Source organism: Drosophila rhopaloa, unplaced genomic scaffold (genome assembly GCF_018152115.1).
Source record: "Drosophila rhopaloa isolate 14029-0021.01 unplaced genomic scaffold, ASM1815211v1 contig_163, whole genome shotgun sequence".
NCBI classification, from domain to species: domain Eukaryota; kingdom Metazoa; phylum Arthropoda; class Insecta; order Diptera; family Drosophilidae; genus Drosophila; species Drosophila rhopaloa.
This window is the reverse complement of record NW_025335043.1, coordinates 7,748,982-7,772,744: the sequence shown is the minus strand read 5'-3', so window position 1 is coordinate 7,772,744 and position 23,763 is coordinate 7,748,982. Positions and strand designations below refer to the sequence as shown.

Here is a 23,763-nt window from a genome sequence, read left to right as displayed (position 1 = left end):
TTCTTTTTTTTCTGTCGTCGGACTGACCCAAAAATCCACTTCATGAACGAAGAAAAACAAGAACAGAGTGCCGGTTTTATTATATTTATTTTAATTTTTATGCTGAGTCTCAGTCTTGGCTCCATTTATATGGCCTGGATGGTGCGTTGCAATTATAATACACACAATCTACAACAGCGAGTGCAGCTTAAGTGCTCCGGACAACAACAGCAAAATCTGATTGTCAAAAAAAAAAAAATGTGACCTAATTGTGAGTTGGGGGTCTCTGTTTCTGAAATAGTTGTCATAATTCACTTTTGCCGCTCCACATTTTCTGCGAACCATGCACTTTATTTAGCTTGGCCGGTAACCTGAGTGGATTTTCGTTCATGGGATTGGCATTACTAGAGTACGAAATACTTGCAACACGACACAATCGCTTCGAGAGCGTAATAGTATATGCATATTCCAGCTGTCAGACAATAATACAAATGCCTCGCATCGCTTGGCCCATATTTAGTAAATTATAATTGTCGCCGGTCGTTATCAGCTGCCGCAGCTATAACACCATTAGCAACAGGCAACCCACTCGAATTGAATTAAATTTAGAACTAGTGCTTGAAAAATCCGTTTTGTCAGCAATAAAGTCAAATAGTTTATGATCCGTGGCGCAGTTTAGATTTAACAGCACAAACATTATTAAATAAAGCTGATCTGTTAGTTAGTTATACGATTTTAGTAATCAGCTCTTGAAGTTTCTTCAAGGTTTTATGTTACTTAACTGGCTAATATCCTGAATATAATAGCATCAGTTGCAGCAATACTCAATAATTTTGCTATATTATCCCAGCATTCCTGATACTGCACTTGATGATCCCAATTTCTTAAGATCCCATGCTGCATTCCCTTCCCATACGCTTTATTTATAGTTATGGGCGCCCAACGGCAGTCAAAAGAAATTTGCGTATATTAAGCCCATAACTTTTTGCTCTGCAATTGCCGGCATGACATTTGCCGGCAACGGCTGAAAAACAAGTTAATTACAATAGGATTACCCGGCAACAAAGGCAGCAACAACAAAGAGGCTGCCCAACGGCCTTCCGTTGGTGCGCATATTTTCCCATTGGCATAATCTCATAAAATGCCATTTATGCGGGGTCCCGAGCACATTTCCACCCCCCTCCCCGGCGGCTTGTTGATGCGTTAATTTGCATGCAACATGCACTATGATTACCCGCAATTTGCAGCAGCAGCAGAAAAGCAGCAGCAACTAGATCGCCATTAGCGAGCCTTGCACTCTGAAAAAAGCTAGGCTTAATTAAAAGCAATCTTTTGACTTAGATGAAACACGTTCTGAAACTAGTCTCTAAATTTGTTTAAGCCATACAACTTATAAGACATTCAATAAGCTATGTCTAGGTTTTTAGTTTGCACTATTAAATTTAAAATAGTTTATATTCATTGTTAAACTTGTTGGTCTATTACTTAGATTCAATAATAATAAAGATACCGAACATGGCAAAATGAACACAGATAAAAATTATATTCCTATTCACTTTAATAAATATATTTCTAATTAAATTCTTCGCTTTAACAACTGCTTAAAAACGCCGTCTTTTCTGGAGAATAATTTGCAACAATTCATATTCTCAATAAAATAGTTAACCATTTTATTTACAATAAAGCTTGGGGACATTAGGGATTTCTTAAGTGTTTTTTGTAAAAACTATTTTGAAATTATATGTATTTCTTAGGGAGTTTCCTAGATCGCAGGGCCCGATTTTGCGAGTGTGGCCGATGGGAATCGGATTGGAATCGGAACCGGACAGCTGGCCACGACCATCGGCCAACTGGGAGCGCAGAATGTGTTGCTCTTTAGACCCATTTATTTGTGGCTCTTTGTTTGTGTGTTGTATTTTTGTTTGCCGCCGATGTTTGCACAACTGCGCCAAGTGAAGAGCTGCAGTGCAAAAAAAAAAAAAAAAACAAAAACACCGAAAAAAAAGAAATAAATACCGGAGAGCCGTGGGGGATTGCCCGATACTCCCGTTTTTTGCTGGCTACCATTTGCTGGGCGCCCAGTTGTATAATTTGCAATTGTTTGTTGTTGCTGCCGGGCTGCCCAGCAGCAACATGCAGCAGCTGAGCTGGTTTTAATTATAAAACTGCTGCTGCATCTGCGGCTCCTTTTTCGTGTTTGGTTATTGTCAGCGATTTCCTCAATTATTTGCTTTCGTTTGTTCTCTTGTTTTCACAAAAAAAAAAAGAAATATCCTCATAAGTTCAACATTTTGTTGTTCGTTTATTTTCGATTTGTGTGTTTAACATTTGCTTGCGACCAGCTTGTTGTAATTTGATTTCTTTGTTTACTCAAGTATATTTAATGCACGTTCCTTTGTGTTTTGGGGCTGCACTTCATCATCATCGTTGGAGATGGGTGAATCATGATGATGATGATGAAGATGATGGTGATGGGGTTTATAAATAGCTTGTTCTTTTGCATTTCTTCATTTCTGATGGATGCTGTGCATTGGCATTAAGTTCTTTGTTCGCTGCATTTGAAATCACTGAATTTTCGCTAACACTGGTGAGATATTTGCAATCTGTCGACTAAGACAGAGTGCAGATCGTGATCTGAGAAATAAATGTTCAGAGATTCTCCTCTGAGGCGAGCAAACTTTCCATCCAGTTCCATTAGTTCTTCAGATATCGCAGACATTTGCATATAGATTGACTCAACTCGACTCGCACAAACAACTCTCTTTCTGCTGCCACATAAATCTAAATAATTAATAATTGTCACTGCCCCCGAAGGCGGCGACTGCAATTTGCGGCCAAAATGCTTTTCAATTAAATTTTTAATATATTTCTTGCGGCCGCCGAGCAGACAACGGGAATTTCGCGTTGAGGCCAAGACGCGTCTGCCTGGCGCCTGCCAAAATGTAAGCCAATCCGCCGAGCTGGCCAAATATGGGGGCAAGCAACTGGCAACTTGCAACTTGCAACTCGCGACTAGCACTCTGTGGCACGCATAATCTCAGCTGACATTTTCATTGCAAGATTAGCACAAAGTGCAGTGCGTGCAGCAGGCCGAAGGAAGCTTAGATACAGATACAGATTCAGATACAGTTACGCCGAGATACATTTGTGTGCATTCAAATGCGAATGCAAATAAATGGCAAAGAGATTGTCGCTGCAGCCGACGCAATAAATTTTACATGCCACGCAGACGTGGCGCCAAAATCTGCCAGCTTCGATGTCAGCAGCAACAGCAACACGAGCAGCAGCAACAGCAACACGAGCAGCAACAACAGCAGCAACACCACCACCAGCAATGTTGCAAGTTAGCATCCGTGCGGAATTTGCCACACAAATTGAAAACTTATGCGGCACATTAACAATTTACCAGCAGAATTGTTGGGATTTTCCCGCGTGGCAGCTGCAATGCCAAATAATCGCTGCCAAACATATGCAAAATAACAAATAATTGAAAATGCCACCACAGTGGCAAGAGACTAATACGCATTTGGAAGCCTTACTCTATCGATTTTTATGATTTTGATTATAAAGTTATGCAAATTATATTTGTTTGATCTAAAAATAATTGTGTAGAATATTTTTAAAATGGCTTTTTAGTTTCTACTAAAAGTTATTTTTGTATTTATTTTATCTGACAAAATACCACGCTTAGGAGTTGATTAAAAATCTAGTCTAAATGTGGTTTAGTTTAATGCTATTCCACTGTATCACCTGCATTTTCCATTAGGGGACTTACCACATTTGATATTATTTTTACGGCTGCCAGGGATCTGTTTGCCGACATTGATGCGGCTCAAATTAAGGCTCGTTGGATAAGATATGAAAATCGCAAATATACAATTGTGGCCAATAAACAATACGAGCGATGCCTAAATATAAACTGGTACAGTTCAACGAACCAGAAGTAAAGGTAGTTTCCCCGGGCAAAGAAAAATGTTGAAAATGTTAAAATAGAAAAGGGGAAAAAGGAAAAGACCTGGCGATCTAACGATGATCTATGTTTGGGACAAACGTGTCATAACAGCAAACAGAAACCAACGAACCATAAAACGAACAGCAGGCCAGGCACTTTGATATGGGGTTCCCTAACCCCTGAACCCCACCCTGCGCCCCTTCACCGCCATTTGTTGACTTAATTGTTATCGCCCTCTGACTGCTGCACAAATTGTTCGTGTTTGACAAGTAGTTGTCAACAGTTTTTGATAAAAAAAAAAGTTAAATTATTGTGTGTGACATGCTGACTAAATCCCCCCTCTCCATTTCACACCCCCCCTTTGCAGCGGTCATAGGAAGCCTCTGGCGACCGCGACGGATGTTTTTATTTGGTTTGCATTGCAGTCGCTGCACGTTCATAAATTTATTAGAGAATTTATGGCTTTCGGCAATCGTTTTGACTATTTGTTGCGACCTGTGTTGTGTGTGAGGTGAAATTAAATTGATTTTCAATCAAGGCAGTAAATTATACTCAAAATATATAACACATTTTTGGGGGATTATATGTATTTCATTGGGTAAATATTAGAGCTGATTTCGATGGAAAATGAGTTAGGTTTTGGGGCCACTATAATAAAAGATGTGGCTTGATAACGCTTCTGCGCGATAATCATAAATCAAAGCTATTAATTTCAATGTAGAAACAATTATTTCAATAATATTTTACTCTATTGAACTAAATTTGAATGTATTTCAAACAAATTGCAAATAAATCTTAGTAGTGTTAACTATAAATAAAATATAAAAATACTTTTTTTTATTAATCGTTTAAAATTGATATATAATTATTTTCTCTACAAAAATATAGTTTCTGTGGACTTCTTAATTTTTACTAGTAAATACCCCTATTCACTTTATAATTAAATTATTTTTTAAACAATGGTTGTCAAAATAGTTGTGCACGCATAGCAGGGATCTATTTTAATTACAGCAGCCAGGTCCAACTTTCCGACATTTTGACGGGTAGCAAATTCTTAGATTCTTGGCTTCATTATTATCAACACGTTTACAGTAAATTGTGCAAATTGAAAACGCATACAAGTAGCGTATGCCACAGGGAATGCCTCTGTGGCAAGTGAAGTGTGGGGGTGGGGAGACGGGAGAGGTGAGAGGGGGGGCGTTGGAGTAAGGACACTCGAAATATGTCAAGGTATGCAAAATCCACTCCCAGAGCCAAGTGTTTTGCGGGCTAAGCGCTTTCTTGGCTACCAGCCAACTTGGCTAATGCCAAAAGACAAGTAACCACAGAGCCAGAGCCTATCTGAATGGATATATATGGCTCACAAATATGCATGTGCGTGTGGCAGTGTGTTCATGTGTGTAATCCACCCGCCGCACACCCACTTTTACAGTGAAGACAATTACAGTAAACAAATTCGCACACGTCGTCAGTTGCATTTGCGGTGACAGGCTGGAAAACAAGGCCTGAAAATATAGAGAGACTGTGGGAAAGGGGCGGGGATGCAGAGGGGTTGGGGCGAAGTAATGGGGCCACTGTTCCCCCCTTTTGCCAACCCCTCCTCCGTTTTGCGGTCAGGGCCGTTCCTTGGTATTTTTGGCAGAGCATTTTCTGGCCATGCATGAGATTTGCATTTTTTACACAGCAAAAAATAACTTTAACAATAGCAAATGGAGAAAAAATATCATCTAAGATGAATCCAATTTTGATACTTTGTTGTATTAACAATATTTTGTATTCTAAATTTATATTAAAATATATTAAAATAATTAAAACAGGCTTGTTTATAAATATAATTTTTAGTTGTGTATCTTAAATTAGGATATACGAAAGCTTAGAAGTTACAAATTCGTCTCTATATTCTTAAGGTTTCTTTACACAGTCTTATTTCTCCATTGAGTTGCGACAAAAAAATATATTATATATTTCTATCTTAAATCTAAGTTGTCAATAACGCACTTTTTACCATAAATAATGCCTCTAATGCAGAAACAAAATATAATTATATGATAACTCAGATAAAAACTGTGTAAAGTGGTATTTATTTCAAATTATTTTTGTTTATTAAAACATTACATTGAAACCAATTATTTGTAATATGAAGTATATAAATATATTAATATGCTTACGATTTTTCTGAGATATTCTTAAGTGGGAAGCGGTTTGTTATTGATGCCTACTTTTTGGTGATATTTTTTCCCGCGGTGTTGATACATCTCTCTATTCTCGTGGCTTCCCAGCCCCCCACTTTACCCCCCACCGCTTTGGGCCTCCCTTTACGTTCTACGTTCCTTTGCAATTTGGCAGTCCGTTGCCAGAAACAGTTTGCCATAGCATACTTTTCTGGGCCACGGCTTGATATATGTATGCAGGTCCTGCCAGCCAGCGAGTGCATGTGTATGTGTATGCACGTTGCAGCAATTGAATTGAATTTCTGCTGCTCGAGTTCTGAGCTCTTGAGCCACAGAGAAGAGTTCGAAAGCGAAGAATTCCAACATTGTCGGGGCAGGTTTAACTTGCAATAGCTTCCTTTTTTCACTTTTCCTCCGCTTTTCCGTTGGCCATATCTTTATTTTTGTATTCCCCCCAGACAGAGTGACTCGCTGACTGAGTGACGCCTCGGTTTCTGGCCAACTGCCATGTGGGAAGTGCTCGGTGGCACAACCCTTTGCCATGGCCGAAGCCGATTTATGGACGAGCCGTTGCAAAAACGCATAAACACATCATAGCCAAAGGAGCCTGCGGGGGGGGCATCCCCTAATCGATAAGTTATACAATGCAATTGCAGGGAAAAGGGAAGCCAAATCCTTTTGGGTCACTTGGGGATCCCAAACAGCTCGCAAATCGATGGCACATAACTAAAATCTGTTTGGCTTTCGTCTTTGTCGAGTTTGATTGACTGGCAGCAGGTCAATTCGGATATCGGGATATCATTGGGCTGATGGCTTTGGGCCAAATCTGTTGTCATTTTCCATTTCATTTGCGAGGCCAAAAATTGTGTCATGGCCCCGTCGGCCATTAACTGCAACTATTGATGTTTGCCATTAGTTAACACAAAATAGATGCCGTGCCGACTGCATCTGCATTTGCTTTTGTCAAATTCATTTCATTTTTCGTTTGCTAATTTTACGACAGCAACATATGGCCACCGAATCGGGGCACTCAGCGATTGTAGGCGCTGGAACATCGCGTAAAAGCCATTAATTTAAATTTAAAACTATAAAGACGGAGGGGCAGACACGTCCATAAAAGTCTGTTGTTTCTGCTGTTGTCATTGCAGTTGTCATAAAAAGCCTGTCACACTATTTGTTTCTCCACGAATTTATGACACCAGCAATGTGGGGATTCCCCTCATTATCACATACAGATATCGTATGTAATTCGTAAATCAGGATAGTCGAGTGAATAAGTATCCTAGAGATAGGGAATGGAAAATCATTCGCTTTTAATAAGACCTAGCAATCAGCGGTCTTTTGTCCAGATATTTATTGTCCTGGCTGGCGGCGTTTTTCCGCCTTTCATTAGACACTATTTTCTGGGGCACAACGATTAGTGAGTTGAAAATCGCCTTAGCCCACTTTTCCCCCCCCTCATCCATTGTCATTAGTGGAATGCGCTCGTATTTCAGTGGCAGCTGGAAAAACAATCATTGCCTGCTGCGAGTTTTATGGGCCAACATCAGCCAAACTGCTCCGATTGTGTCGCTCAGCTGGCTTACAAAAATTGCAATTATAAGCAATTTAAAAGTTATTAACGCGACAGTCAGTGATGGAACAAGTTAAGCCAATCGGTTCCTACTTCTTGCTGTGCATTTATATATTGTAAATTGTTAAGCCCACGCCGGGAATCGGAAACTATGGCCACTTTGTTGTTGCAGCCGAGCTGGCCAACACGCCCACTGCCATTTTAAAGCCATAAACAATTAAACGAGACAACCCACACGCCCACACACAGTCACAAAGCTATGAGTAAATATTTGATTTGTGCGATAATTCGAAAATGATATAGGCGCAGCAGGCGTTTCATAATGATGCAACAGAAGATGAGCTGGGAAGATGGATAAACAGGGCTTATTTTACAAAAAGCTATCGCAATATTTACATGGCAATATGGTGATGTAAAGAATTAGTGGCCAATTAATTTTATAAATATTTCCAAGTGACTTAATCCTCGAGAAATCTTCTAAATGTTTTTCAGAACTAATATATTACTTAATAAAAAATAAATACAATTTGAACAAATTGAATAGGTAACTAAAAAATACATAAAAAGCTAAGTTTTATTTAAAGGTACAAGGTACTTATTGAATAAAGCTTAAAATCATTCAGTAATAAATATATTTCATTCTATAACAAAAACAAGTAATGAATCATCAATATATTTTAATATTCTTTTTAGGAACTAAAAAGCAAGAATAATTAAAAAGATATAATCATACAACATTTATTTCCCTTTAATAGAATCTTTACTTATTTTCAAGTCTTTAGGTTTTTATCTTAGCAATTAAGTCTAATCCACCCTGTTTTCTCTTATTGCTAAGTTGCCTAAAAAGAAGACAAAATCCCAATTGCCAATCTTTACTCATCCGCAACGTAATTTTAATTTTGCAGGCGCCATTTGCGGAGGAAGCTGCTGCAACAATGCCACGGAGCTGGAGCTGCGTGACAAAGCCGCCGCGATGTTCAAGAATCTGCTGCACCACCACACCAGCAGCCTGCGCGGAGTCCTCGAGACGAATGCCAAACAATTCCAGGGTGAGTAGATGTCGGCGGGGGGGAAGAAAGGATTAGGGGGATTGCCGGGGGGATCTGAAGTGAAATCGAAAGGAGGCAAAATGCCTTTCTATGCAAATCTCTGGCCAAAGAGTCTGCAAAGTTGGCTGGTCTCTTTCCGAGCGTTAGACCAAAGTATATTTTTCGTGGCAATAAATAATTTATCATATGCAAATTCATCTGCCCTACAGAAATATCTCGGCGCAGAATTATGACGATATAAAAGTTCGCCTCGCAATCTGCGAAGTGAGCTAACCAAATTAAACTTGAAACGCGAAATGCGAAATTGATTTGTAATTTGAATTTGTATGCAGATCAAAGCGACTGTATAATAAAGTGAAATAAAAATATAACCAAGGTATATAAGGATTCATAACCATAACCGAGTTGGCTGTTTTAAAATGCAGCAAACGCGACTCTGACTGCATCTAATTAAAAAGGCATTAAATAATGTTGTTGTCGCAGCAGTTGCTGTTGTTGTTGTTGTTGTTGTTGTTATGGCCGCTGTCCCTTTTTAGACAATTTTGCAAACTTTGTCTGGGTCACGTTTTGGGTGCTGCCACGCCCCCACATCCCGCCGCCCCTTTGGGCTGCCCCTTTCACACAATGCCTGCAAATTGTTGTCGTACATGCTGTAAATCTCGCTTCATTTTAAAGCAAGTTTTTGGGGTGCTGCCGCTGCTGATGTTGCTGTTGCCGCTGTGATGTTGCTGCTGTTGCTGTTGTTGCTGTTGCTGTTGTTGCTGTTGCTGCCTCATTGTTGTTCTCGAAGGTCTGAGTTGGCAATTCTTGGAAATGGGCGCGCATTCAAAAAGACTTTAAACACGCCCTCCTCATTCTACATGCCCACACATATTCGGATATATACTGCATGTTTGCGCGAATCCGCAATTTATATAAATACATTTGGCTCATTTGTTTGCATTTTGTGTGTTGTCATCAGCTTAATTTATGCAAGCCCATTGATTCATTCGCATAGGGGCTCATTAAATTTTGAAGCTTCCTTTGGGCTATATGACTGCAAAACAGAACACAGTAGTCATTAAATACATTAGTTGACTACTTGAGTTTTAAATTTATCAATTTGTTGATGGCCACTCAAGCAAAATTGTTCGATGAAATCACAGAATACTCTTGAACATTTGACCTTCGGTATAAAGCAACCTCTTTGTTGGTCATATTTAAAATTTGAAACTTTTAATCTTAAATATTTTATTATCGTTTCTAAAACGATAACGGTCCACTTCGAACATGAACTCCCAAAAGCACAATCAATACTTTTGTTAATGGAGCTCAATAATTCTTTTATTTGATTTCCAGTTAAATTAATTTCCAATTCACTTGAACTGCACAGTATTTCTCAAACAATTAGCATTCAATTTGCATTGGGGAATTTAATAAACAATGATGTCACACAAGGCAAACAGTAGAAATGTCCCACGTTGTATTCGATAAGCAAAACATGCAAAAAATTAAAATGCAATCGGCAAAGTCATTTAGCCTAACAATCGAGCAATATAGCAAATAATAATAATTATTTAAAACCAATTGCGGCAGCAATTTATTTGATTTTGCAAATGCTAGGCCAAAAACAAAGGCAAATGCAATAGTAAAAGTCAGCGATCGATTGATGGATGAATGGGGTGCAGCTAATGCTCGGTAAGATTAATGAAACAGTTGGCTAATTGATTTAAAATATAATATATATGCCCGACAACTGGCGAGTTGGGGCCGGCTGTTGATATGGTTAAACGATAGTTAATGGGAACTGAAACTGTTTGCTTGTCTGCTGCTGATAACGGGTTGCTTGTTGGCCAAAAACTTCTGGCCCAAACGGCGTACTTGTGCTTATCGGCGAGTCGTTGCGTTGGCACGCGTTTCCTTTAGTTGCAGCAGAGTGGCCATAAAAATTGATTTACTTTCTTGGAGCACACCCGGCGTATGCGTGATGTTCTCCGCTGGGAACAGCACTCCAGCCCCGAAAAATGCGCAACTATAAAACTTTATGCATTTCTTGGCAATCGCTGGTGTTATTGCTCTTTCTCCTGGGTTCTCTCTAACGCATAAAATATTATGGTATGCGAAATAAATGCATATTTCTATTTTGTACCATAAACTTGCCAACTACAACAGCTTGTGGCATATGCAATACAAACCGGGGCTTCCTTCCTGTTCGAAAAACCTCTCGTTCCCTCTGCTATTTTTCCGGCTGCAGCTCTCATCCGCCCCCGTGCCACGCCTCCCGACCCCGCCCCTTCCGTTTCCGCGCCCATTGTTGCGACTCCGGCCCTCTCACTCGCACACACTTTGCTTTGCCTTTGTGCTGGCTGCTTTGTTCGACGTATTATTTTTAAGCAAGTATTTGCGTGTTTAAACACGTTTCGCAGCTTACGAATTATATGGGCCCGTTCCCCCAAATAACCCCAATCCGCAGATCTGCCCAATCCCCAATTCCCCAGCCACTCCGCCCCCAACGCAATGCGTTTCCATTGCACTTACCACGTAGCCGCCGTCAAACCACCATGATCATCATCATTCCTGATACTTTCTTTGTCGCCGATCCACTGAGAACAAATATCAATAACTATTTTATAAAATTAAATGATAATTGAATGATATGTCCAATAATTATGCTAATTTAATTAACTTTAACTGACTAAAAAACACACAGTTAGTCTCTTAAATCGTACAAAGCTTAGAAAACCCAAAGGAAACATATTCAAATTAAGCATGTACCTAGATATTATATATTTATATATTATATATTTTAAATATTTCTTTAAATTGTTTTTATTATTTACTTAAATTGCGCTATTTCTTAAAGTTTTTTTCACTGTTTATTGTCACTGTCGTTTTGGTGTGTTGCTCACGCGCTTAATGCGTTTGGCTGCAAAAACATTTCCACCCACCGTCCTGTCACCTGGCCGCCCCCTTACACCCCTCTTAGCCCCTTTTTGATACCCCTCCCTCCAACCCCCCGCCCCTGCATTTGAGGGCAGGGGCGTGCGCCAGCATAAAAGTTCCAAATGCTGACTTACTGCTCTGCCAGCACAACTTTTGCCCCTTTAAACAAAACAAAAACAAACAGCAAAAGTAAAAATGGAAACTGCAAAAATTATTTCTTTATTTTTGTGGCAGCCCCGGCAGCTGCAGCAGCAATGCGTGCACTTTCATAAGTTGCAACTGGCAACATTCCCCTCCGCCCCTCGCCCACCTCTATTCCTTTCTCTCTCTTGTTGTTGATGCAACTTGGCCCGGGCTTAAGTCTTCTCGGCCATATCTTGTGCTTTGCCTGGCTGCCTTCTTGTCTTTACGGCTAAAGTGGTTTTTTGGCCGCCATCGCTTGTTAGCCGGCTTTTGTTTGCCTTGTCACACAGAGTGCAGGCTGTGCGAGGTTGTTTGCCAGTGCCTCGGCCTCAAGTTGTTGCAGTGGCAGGTCCAAAGTTTCCTGTTGTTGTCATTAGGTTTCACTATGATCGGCCGGGGGTGGTGGCAATCTGGAGTAAAGCTCTGTATTTTTCATGACCTATTGAGAAACGTTTCGGATTTGGACACAGTTTTGTGTGAAGATTCCTTTAATGCCAGACAGAGAAGCAATGTCAGCAAAAGTAGAATTAACTTTTATTCATGATACTTAAAAATCAAAATCATAATTGTATTTATTCATTTTTTCCTGCCTGATAGCTACACAACTATTTTTACTGCAACAAATAAAGAAGTTTATGTTTATTACCAAAATTAAAAATTAAAAAAACAAAAAGATTTACATTTTATTCAGTGCATTGGGATGATTGATCTAAAACTTAACCAATAATAATTAAAATAAACCTTTTAAGTGTTAATCTCAGCCCAAGCTCGTTCACATCATCGTCGATCTTTTTTATTTGGTGTTTTTTTTAGAGGCGACCTTCAGACTCCAGTTTCGATTTCTCAATGAAATCGACAGGAAACTGAAGTTCAAAGCCAACGAACACCTGCAGATCGTGCGGCTAAGAAACGCCCCCGACTTAAAACCAGTTGTCATTCTAGTTGGCTCCCAAGATCTATTATTATTTAAATGTTTGACAAAGCAAATGCCGCATTACTAATGGAGCCTCGTCTTTAAACTTAAATTTCCACTCGTTTCATTAATTAGCGGCGTCTTAAACAAACACAAGCGATGCCATTTTGTCTGCCACTTGCGTTCCAATATCGCCATTTGTGTGCATATATAATTACCATAATTAGTTGCTTGGCAAATTAAACGCTGAAAGCTCGCGCTTGTAATTAACGCGCCACCAAAAACGGAAGGCAACTTGATACCAAAACAAAACAGCAGGCGATCCAATTTGGAGATGGGATTGGGATTGCAACTCGGAGTCTTGCCAGATCAAATAACTCCCATGCCCCGGCCAATTGATGCATATGCTTTGAAGCACTTCAATATGTCAGAACGGAGCTAAACCGAAAAAGAAGAATGTCGACCTCTGTGGACTGCATACTCCTCGGTTCCAACAATGAAAAGTCATCCAATTACTTTGACATTGTGTAGGGGCTCTAGTCGAGGCCCCTCCGAATCGCATTGGATGGTGTGGGCCTGGGTCGAGATGCGACTGCCTGCCAAGAGCGTCTTGCCACAGGGCTCACAGCTGTTGGAGTGGCGAGTTGGGTAGCTGGATGGCTGAATAGCTGGGTGACTGGATGACTGGATGGCTGGATGGCTGGATGGCCGGATGGCAGGGTACTCCGCCGAAGGGGCGTGCCAAGTTGGCACGCCTGCAGATAGCTAGTTACAATACATGCACTTAAGCTGACTGCCACGCACAGTGGGCTGGATTGCAGCTCCAGATGGTGCAGGTGGGGCAGGGAGTGCTTAGAATGGGAGTCAACTGGGGCCATCATGGCTAAGGCATATTAATTGTCAATTAGTTTTTAACTGATAGGACGTTATTATGGTGAGAATTATAAAAGACTAAAGTGAAAAGCCTTTTTGTGTGAGTTCTTATTTCCCTTTAAATTAAAAGTATTACGTTATGTCTTTTATTATACTATATAAGTGATATAAATAGGGCATAACTTCAACTTCCAACAGAATTATACTTATTTTTAATAAAACTATTTTTGTCTATCCAGTTCTATTTTGAGAGCATTATTTGTTTGTGGAAAATAGTATTGTAAGCTTAATGGTTTATATAACAATTTTCGATACTAGTTTATTTTATGCACATTGGATTTTTCTGTTTTTTTAGAAACTTTCCAATTAAAGGAACTTTTGCTGTTGTACTTCTTTAATTTTAATTGATTTTTTGACGTTTTAAAAATCTCTTATTATTTTTGTTGATTGTATAATAATTATCGATATTAATAAGTTCACATTTTATTTTACAATTTGTTCCGTAACTTTTCAATTGAATTTAAATATAATTTTTCTATTTCGGCTATAACTCTAAACTTCTGGGAGTTAAATCACCTTTTCCGTTGTCCTTATTTTATTTTAATTTAAATTGGTGGCTTTTAAACATCTCTTATTCTTTGAGGAATTTTTCAATATATACTGAGTCAAACCACAGTGCCCATCGCCCTCCATTCCATCCACTTCCTCCCGGTCACTGGTTGCTGGTGGCTGGTTGGCAAGCCCAGAGAGCTGCTCCAGCCAGACGGACAGACGACCAAGAAGGCGACTTCAGGGCCGGGAAAAAAGTTGCCACAGTTCAAAACGAAGCTAAACGCGGCTAAAAAGCTAAGCCCGCCGCCGAATGGCAAAGAGCGAAGAAAAAGAAAAACGAAGCGGGGCAAGAAATGAAGAGCACTAACAAAGTTGCTGTGGCATTCATAAGGCGGCAACGGATACCGCAGTTGGGATAGTGGGCAAATACATGCATATAAAATGCAAATAAAAAATGCGGCAGATACTAAAATTGTAATATCCGCACAGGAACGCAGGCAACAAACAAAATACAAACAAACAACAATGTTCTCCGTGCCCCGAGGAGCAAAGAAGTCCGGCCACAAAAAAAAAATAAAAATAAGGGAATACTATACATATATAAAAATACAAAGCGGCAGGGAAAAAAGCGGGCAAAATAAAAACTAAACCTGTGGGCTGTGCTCGCTTTCGGTGAGTGTGTGTGCTGCATATTTTTGCCAAGGCGTGGGAAACAACAACACAGGCTGTGGACCGCGGTCGCATCTGCCACCGGCCCCGCCCCCGCCCCCCAAACCCCGAACCCCGACGCCTTCCGCACCGTTTTGAGGCTTGCCCCGGGGCACGAATCCCCATCGAAATCCCCATCCGAATCCGAATCCGAAAACGAATCCCAAACCGGTCACAGCCTGCAACTCGGCATGCTAATCTCGCTCCTGCCTGCCAAACGACGACTTCTAATGAAGCAATGAAGCCAAAGACTCAGTCGAAGTCTTTTCCGATATTTGCTCTATGCGACTAGCTAAGAAAGACACTGCACAAAATATATATACGAAATTACATTAGGACTTGTTAAAGGTTTTCCAAATTTATTATCAAATTAAAGCATTTTTCAATCAAGGAAAATTCAAATTTATTTAAGCTTGAAATATTCTTCTTTTACATTACCAAAATTTTACTAGTTTTGATTCAATTTTTCTTATAACAATTTGTTTGAGATATAATGATTTTGCAAGTCTTTTCCGACTTTTGTTTTTTTTAAATTTTAAAACAAAACAAATTTGAAGGTGGAAAACTTGAGATTTGGAGGGAACTTTTTGAATTATAAAATTAATTTAATTAGTTAAATTAACTTTCAATTACAAGTTATACAACAAAATGATAAACTCAGTTCTAAATTTAAATTGCTTTATAGAGCAAGAAATAGAGAAACTAAATAAAATATAAATGCATTTTATTTTTCCCCTGTGTAAACCGAAACTTCCAGCCATATGAATGGATTTTTAGTGTCTGTTCATGGGCTTGGTTTTCGGATTGCCCTGGGAGCAAAAGGAGTTCCTTGGCCCTCCGTTCTCCGTCGGGGCAACTACACTGGCCGCACTTAGTTGTCTAATTCAATTTCATTGTCTGTGTGCCCATTAGTGCGATTTTCCATGTGTGACGAGCGTGGATCCCTTTGCCATTTTCCTCCCACCTGAAAGGTCTTTAAAAAAACACAAAAAAAATAAGGGCAAGCTTAATGAAATTTTCATGTTTCATTGGGAAAGCCATTTGGCCAGCTTTATATTTGATTGCTGGTCGAGCGTAGATACGGTAAAATCCTCCTGGTTGCAACAATAAAAGTGCCCTTGGTTAATTGTCAAAAGCTGGACAAAGGTGGAGGGAGCGAGAGGGCAGACGGACGGACAGAGATGGAGAGAAAGATAGAGCTGGACAGAAATTGCAATTAGTTGCACAAGCCAACGCAACGCAAACGTCCAGCAAATTGCATATGAAGTTTTGTGTGAGCCCGCAGGTGAAGTGCTGAGTTAACAATTTATGAGATACAAAGATACAAATGCATGCCACCTGAGGCGGCCCATGGTCTGTGTGGGTTCCAACTTAATTGAGCGTATTAAGCCAACAAAAGCAGCTGCAATAATGCATATCAAGCATACGCAGCGTTGGCCGTATACCCACCCCCCCTTGACAATTGCGCTCTCACAGAGAGCTCATTAATATTGCAATTAGGCATTGAAGCGAAGGAAGTAATGCCACTGCAACCAGCCAAATATCCCACCAAAGGAGTCTGGGAATCCGGATAGGGGAAATTGCCAGCGCTAGAGGATGATAATATTTCCAATCAATCGAAGCTATTTCAGGCATGTCAGTCATGTAATTGTTGTCTGCATCCGCAACTCCATCTCGTTCCCTAATGGTTCACTTTGTGCGGCGGCTTCTCCCGCCGATTTAATGAGGCAATCGAGCGAGGGGGTTCCCAATGTCGCCTAGTGTGAGAATATATAGATCCCCGCACATCAACACGTTCGTCGCGGCGTGTTAATAATTAAATGTTTCCGCCAGTCGACGCTCCATTTTAACTATGCCACGTCAATGAGATTAGCGACAGGATGTGTGAGCTCCGCACCTTTCCTGCCCCCGATCGCTATCCGTATCGCTGGTATCTCTTGTATCTGACGTTATTATGGTTGCCTTGTATCGCAAACGCGTTAAATCAATTGGCTGGCATTGTTTATCGCATCCTGCGCAATTGTCAGCCACTGTCGAGCGATTAGCGGTCCCACCAGTTGGTCCTCGCTTAAACCACTGGCAAAATGGCATAGGAATCGAATCTCATATCAAACACACATAATCCACTCGAATTTGTCCTGACTCAATGCTATGGGAATTCATTTTAACCCTGTTTATCGTAGCGATAGACATCGTACTTGACTAGGATAAACGTATCAATATAAAACACTTAAATGGGGTAAATTATAAAGTAAACTGTGTACAACAAATCTTTTTTTAAACAATAGAAATAGGTTTCCCATAATTAAAAGCATTATTCTACTAAAACTTTTTGGTTAAATTGTATATTAATACGCCTCTTGATTAATTAATATTTTTATTTTGGATTTTTGTGAACCCGCCAAACATCTAATTAAAATTATATATTCGTTTTTTTGTTTTTAATTAACGTACTTAATAACCTGAACAACATTCTTTGATCTAAAATAATTTCTAACAGTTATGATTTACTCAAGGAAGTACAAGTCATAAAACACACTTTCAACCGATAATATCGCGTCTAACTGGTAATTAAAATACCATAACAATTTTATTGAAGATTGTTTAAAATATAAATGTGATATTTACGGTCACCCGTTGATCCGTCACACCATAAAACTATTTTGATGGGAAACCCAACCGAGTTGATGGCCATTCTAGGGCCCTATTTTTCTGTGCCGCATATCCTCTGCTCAACGATTGGTTTAGCCAAATATCGGAACCCAAACTCGTAAGTTCTGCTAATTAAAAAGGGTAAACTCTGCTCGCCTCGGATGACGCATCAAAGGCCATTAGCCGATAAAATGAGACCCGAGTTGAGACCCAGAAACTGACACATCGACACACAGCTCCAAGCCAAGCCCAAAAAGCAGACACAAAGACTTATTCAAACGCTGAGAACGGAAATGCTCCAACATCAAAATCAAAATGAGCCGCAGCGCAGAACACACAGCAAAATAAAAATAAAAATAAAAATAAGAAAACAGAACAAATCTGAAAACACTTTTGCCCTGTTGAAATGTGTATATTTTGTTGTTCTCCGCACTCCGTTCTTTTGTTGCCAATTAACAGAAAGATTGACACTTTCGTTGGAAAACGATATACAAGACAGCGTATTGCAATTTAGAATTTGTGTGTGTGTTGTTTTGTGTGTGAGAAATCACACGCCGATTTGACAGTTTCCCCCGATGCTATCTCTATCCCACACTTGTCTATATATGCCGATATATATCTGGCCTTGGCCATTTGTAATCTGCGCTAATGACAGGCTGCCAGAGGAGTGTATCTGTATCTCAATCTGAATCTGTATCTGGGTATCGATAGCCAATCTATGTATCCAAATCAATTCGCAAAATACAACTGCCGCTGACACCTTGACAGATAACATTGCACTATGGGGTTTTTGACCTGTTTTTGTGGCATTAATTAATAACTCGGTCAGTTTTGGAGATATCGACATGAAACTTTACCAATCGTCATTATTTGTCCCTAGGCACATATAGTGTGAAAATCGTTTGGATCAGGAAACAATATCCTATAGCTCCCATAGGAACGATCGGTTAAAACTAAAAAAAAATTAATGAAATTTAAAGAGCTGAAATTTGTTGGTCCATGCCTTTAAAAGATGATGATAATAAGTGCAACAAAAGCAAAAAGAAAAAATTTCGTCAAACTCAAAACTCATCGGCAGCCACGGATACATATCGACTAACAATTCGCCAGTTTGTAGGCAAAATGATTCGAATTTGTCCAAATTGACGGGCAACTGACAGGACAAACATTTAAAAATGATCCTCATATTATAAATAATTTGTTCATCAAACATTGTATAGCCTTTTCTTGCTCAAGCCGGCCCTTCCTGCTATTCCAAACAGCAACCAAGTCGGCGTTGGAGAAAGTGAGGTTATCTAAGAAAAATTCAAATTGCACCAATAGTGCGGAAAAGTGCACAATAAGACTAACATATTTTTGCTCAGAATTGACAAGGCTACAACATACACTTGGACGCATTGAAAACTAATGCAAACTTCTATTTCAAAACTCTTCCCAAAGTTGAAATTTGTTCCTCAAAATTCAGCTTAAGGTGCATTTATAAAGTGACAAAATATTAGTATAAACACGCATAATTTAAACAATTAATACATTTAACATATAGTACAAGCCTGTGAGATCAGTTTACATTTATTTTTTTCTTTTCAAATGGTGTTTTACACGAATAAATTAATTTCAAAGAACGCCTTGAAAAAATTGCAAACTTAGCGCTGGTACTTTCGCATGCAACAGCTGACTTTACAGCTGTTATGCTAACATATGCTGTTAAGTATTAACATTTTGAGTATGAGGCATAACAGTTTGATGTTCTGTTAATGCATTCCCATTTTTTTTTTTTAATTAGAGCACTTTTAAAAAATGACTAAATGCCACATAAAGTGGTCAAAAACCCCATAGTGCATTGTGTCACATTTGGTTTTTCTTACGCTCAGCTATGTGATTAGTGTCTGAATATTAAGAGAATTTATCAACTTGGTCTCGGTGATTCGCCAAATGATTGACAGATTATAGATAGTAGTTGATAGCTGGCAATTTAAGACCGTAAAATATAATTAACTTTGTATAGGAAAAGAAAACACCACTTTTAGGTTTTTTGTTTCCAATTTGGCTGGTTTTTTATACCCTTTTTGGGCAAGAGTAATTTACATGATTTACACAAAATAAAGACTTATATTAGTGACGTAAATGACAATACCTTCAATTCCTTTAAAAACTTCCAGAGTTGTACCTTTTAATAATTTCCAAAGATAAAATTAAAGAGTTCCAAAAACAATTTATACTTCAAATATGTAATGTTAATGGGTTATAATATTGTTGTTTCATTTTTCAGTAAATTCAAACTTTTATTCCACCAAGCTTATTCATATTTAAGTTCGCCAGGCAGTGCAAACAGCCATATTAAATTGTATTTCATTAACTAAAAGCTTACTCGTACACAGAGATAAAGAGCAATGGCAACAATTCTTTTTTCCGAGTGGGCGGAAATCCCAGCCAGTCCATTAGGGCAGAAGTTTCGCAAATCCCGGCAGGGGAAAACTTTAGCGGCAAAGTGATTAAATTTCGCTAGGAATAACAATAACCATAACAATGCTTTCATGGATGCTCTTCTCCTCTCATTTCTTGCGGCAGGTCACGTCCTGGAATTGGCTCAGATTTCGGAGAACATGACCCACACCCTCTTCTCCACGGTCTACTTCAATATGGTGCCGCAATCCCGCATGATGATCCATCAATTGTACACGGAAATCATGAAGTAAGTGGAGCTAACTCGCTATCAATGTTAGGCTATAAACTTTTCCAATGTACTACATAATTTAGAATGCTGTGCCATAAGTCTAACCGAGTTATTCCCCATACAGCCATTTGATCTACACCTCGAACTACACGAACAGCAATGGGCAGCTGGGTAGGCGTGGCATTGGGAGTGTCCAGAGCAACTTGGAGGAGGCTGTGAGGCAGTTCTTCGTGCAACTATTCCCGGTTGCATACCACCGGGAGGTGCACCTGTCCAAGAACAACATGGGCGATCTGCACGAGGACTATGTGAACTGCCTGAAGCACAACTTCGACGAGATGCGTCCCTTCGGGGACATTCCCCGCCAGCTGCAGGCCAGTCTCGGCCAGAGTGTCCACATGTCCAATGTCTTCATGAACGCCCTGCTCCAGGCCGCCGAGGTTCTTAGCGAGGCGGATGGCCTTTATGGCCAGCAACTGACCGACACGTGCAAGCAGCAGCTCCTCAAGATGCACTACTGCCCCAACTGCAATGGCCACCATTCGGGGAGCGGAACCAAACTGTGCGACGGCTACTGCAAGAACGTGATGCGGTGAGTCCGGAATCCCAAATTGGGGGACTTTATGTCCACAAACACAAATTTTATCACTTAAATTAAGACCCAGTGATGCTTTACTTTCAGAGTGAATTTTATTTAAGGCAGTATTTTAGACCTTATAATTTAAATAGTTATTTTTATTCATGAAAACAAAGTTTTTATAAAGAAATTTATTTTTTTTAATTTAGAGAAAACTTTTTTTTTTAGAAAGGCAAATATTTGATATTAAGCTCACTTGAAGATTTTATTAGAAACGAAAATATCTAAATTCTAACGTCTAAAAATATGGTTTTTTTTTTGTACAAATATTTTATAACGAAACTAATTTTTATGAATTTTAAATTTTTACCGAAGCGAATTTTAAATAGACAGTTAAATATCAAAGAATGAAACCATTTAATAGTTTGATTAGAACAAAAAAAAAGATTGGCATTTAAAATAAAATTTGATTGTTAAATACAAGAATATCTTTCGAATAAACACAAAGCTCTTAAATTTGTATTTTTTTTGACCATAAAATGTTCAGATTGACCCTCATTAGCTATGTTTGCTTTAATATTTGATGTTTACTTTATGTATTTCTTTTACGTTCTTCAGCGGCTGCTCGGCGGAATTCGCTGGCCTGCTGGACAGCCCCTGGTCGAGTGTGGTGGACGCCCTCAGCAACCTGGTGACCACCCACATTCTGTCGGACAGCGGCATCATCAACGTCATCAAACAGCTGCAGCCCAAGCTCTCCGATGCAATTATGGCCGCCATGAACAATAGCCCTGATTTGGAGCAAAAGGTGAGTGGACCCATTTAAAGAACCATCTACTCATTAGACTAAATAAATATCCATTATGTGGTGATTTCAAAAATCACAATTTCGAAGTCTAAACAAATAGTAATTATTTTTTGATCTCAACATTTAAATACTCCCAAGATTAAACCAATTTGTTTTTTTCATGATATTAAATCCTTGAGGGCACAATAATTTTTTTAATCAGCAAGCTCAAAACATAAAAATAATTCGACGTCATTAAAAATATTGGATTGGGGTAATTTATTTTTTTCCAAAATTTATTACTCCCAAGATTAAAAGAATAAGAAATTAAAACCCCAAGTGCCAAATAATTTATCTTATCGAAAAAGCACACAACATTAAAACGATTTGGGATTATTAAAAGTATTAACTTGGAAAATTATATTTCTTGGAAAAAATATTAAATATTAAAAATAAGCTTGTTTAAGTTGTAAAATGTATTGCTAAATAAGATGTACTTAACCTAACTTTAGAATCACATAAAACATTTATAAGCTATATGTAATTTCATTCGATGGCATTGCTGCTCCTTTCCACCGAAAGAAACGATCGATTTCGTTTACTTTTGTGTCCCAAGGACACGTTCGCTTAATGGTTTAATTGCCAGTTAATTTATGAACATTTTAAATGAATTTAATGAATCGGAATTCAGTTCCGGCCTTCGAACTTGTTCTGATCGCTGCTGCAGCAGCAGCCTCGAAAAAATATCTTGGGCATTTCGAGGGCTTGTTGAACGTGCACATGACATCCAATTGATGCCCCGTCGCATGATTGGCATGTAGCTTGGAATTTAAAATGCTAAATTAGAGTGGAGTCGGAAGAGTCTACCCCTCCACCCCCTGAAAGTTGCAATTTACATGCAGGGCAGCGAGTGGCTGAGCTGGGCAGGGAAACACGTGCGGCTTGCATGAGCTGCGGCGATTAGCAAGTGGAAGTGGAAACCCCCTTTCAAGAACCGAAGCTCATTCCCCCCTTTGTTTTCCAGGTGAAGAAGACGTGCGGCACGCCCAGCCTGACGCCCTATTCCAGTGGAGAGGCGGAGGCACGGCCTCCGCTCCACAAGAACAACATCAAGTGGGCCCAGGCCCCGGATCCGGGCATGGTCGTCTTACTTGCCACCATCGACAAGAGCAAGGAGTTCTACACGACCATCGTGGACAAGTGAGTATTCAGACGATGCCACAAAGTATTGTATTTTGTTTGGGTTTGCACACTAACTACATTGACTGACCAAGCTATGACTTAAAATGGTGTAGGGTCCTGATGTCCTGGTTGCTAGCGTTTCTTGGGCCCAGTGATCATGGCGATCACATCCTTCAGCAGGCAAAAGTACAGCGGCGTCACAATGGCAATAAAGAAAATCAAATTGGCAATGAAACCGTTTTTCACCGGCACGCGACAGCCCTGCAAAAATCAATACTATTACTTTTTGATATATACATCAAATAATGGGTTAATATATAGGAGGTACAATAAATCACCCATTTATAATTTCCGCACGACTTGGAATTATTCATCACTACGCTTTCATTTACACTTTAATGATTAAATTAAATTTCTTGGAAGTTATAAATATATATTTTCTTTTTGGCTTTGTGAATATGCAATTTTAGATTTTCATTCATTTACATTTTAATGATTAAATTAAATTTCTTGGAAGTTCTAAATATATTCTTTTTTTTGGCTTTGCGAATATGCAAATTTCGATTTTCATTTGAAATAAAATTGAAAAGATACTTTGGCTGGACCATATGCCTTAACAAAATGTCTGGAAGATGGGATTTTTTAAAATTATAGTTATAGGTCTTAATACTTTCTTCGGAAATACTCTAAACGTGGAAAATTGGGTTTACATTATTGTTAGTTTATGAACATGTGTTAGAAATTAAAAGGTTGCTATTTTTAGGATGGGTAAAAGCAAGACTTACATGTCGTGGTATCGGAGCTAATGGACGGGATAAGCAAAAGTCGTGGGCCAAACGATGCATCCACAGAACGAGCTCCTTGAACATCTTGTTTCTTTTTTATTTTTCTTTAAATGTAAAAGGGAATTTGTCAACACGCAATAGTTGTTTGGGACTGTTTTTGTTAAACTATATGGGCCATTTTGTTTGAGTTACAAAAGAAGGTTGCTAAGTTAGTATTACTGTTTTCAATCA

The 23,763-nt window shown here is 39.2% G+C and overlaps 2 protein-coding genes across 2 annotated transcripts in view; one reads left to right on the top strand and one right to left on the bottom strand.

The window, feature by feature from the left end:
* Positions 1-23,763, top strand: part of LOC108053284 (division abnormally delayed protein) — a 70,636-nt gene that overhangs the window by 43,980 nt on the left and 2,893 nt on the right. Inside the window, exons 2-6 of the mRNA XM_017135885.2 lie at positions 8,581-8,724; positions 20,096-20,219; positions 20,326-20,793; positions 21,397-21,586; positions 22,590-22,765. Coding sequence (XP_016991374.2) covers positions 8,581-8,724; positions 20,096-20,219; positions 20,326-20,793; positions 21,397-21,586; positions 22,590-22,765 — 1,102 coding nt within the window. The remainder of the gene's footprint in view (positions 1-8,580; positions 8,725-20,095; positions 20,220-20,325; positions 20,794-21,396; positions 21,587-22,589; positions 22,766-23,763) is intronic.
* LOC108053285 lies at positions 22,771-23,728 on the bottom strand. The gene is made up of 2 exons (XM_017135886.2): positions 23,533-23,728; positions 22,771-23,008 (listed from the first exon to the last, which is right to left on the bottom strand). The coding sequence occupies exons 1-2, from the start codon at positions 23,614-23,616 to the stop codon at positions 22,880-22,882; spliced, it is 213 nt and encodes a 70-aa protein (XP_016991375.1). The 5' UTR covers positions 23,617-23,728; the 3' UTR covers positions 22,771-22,879.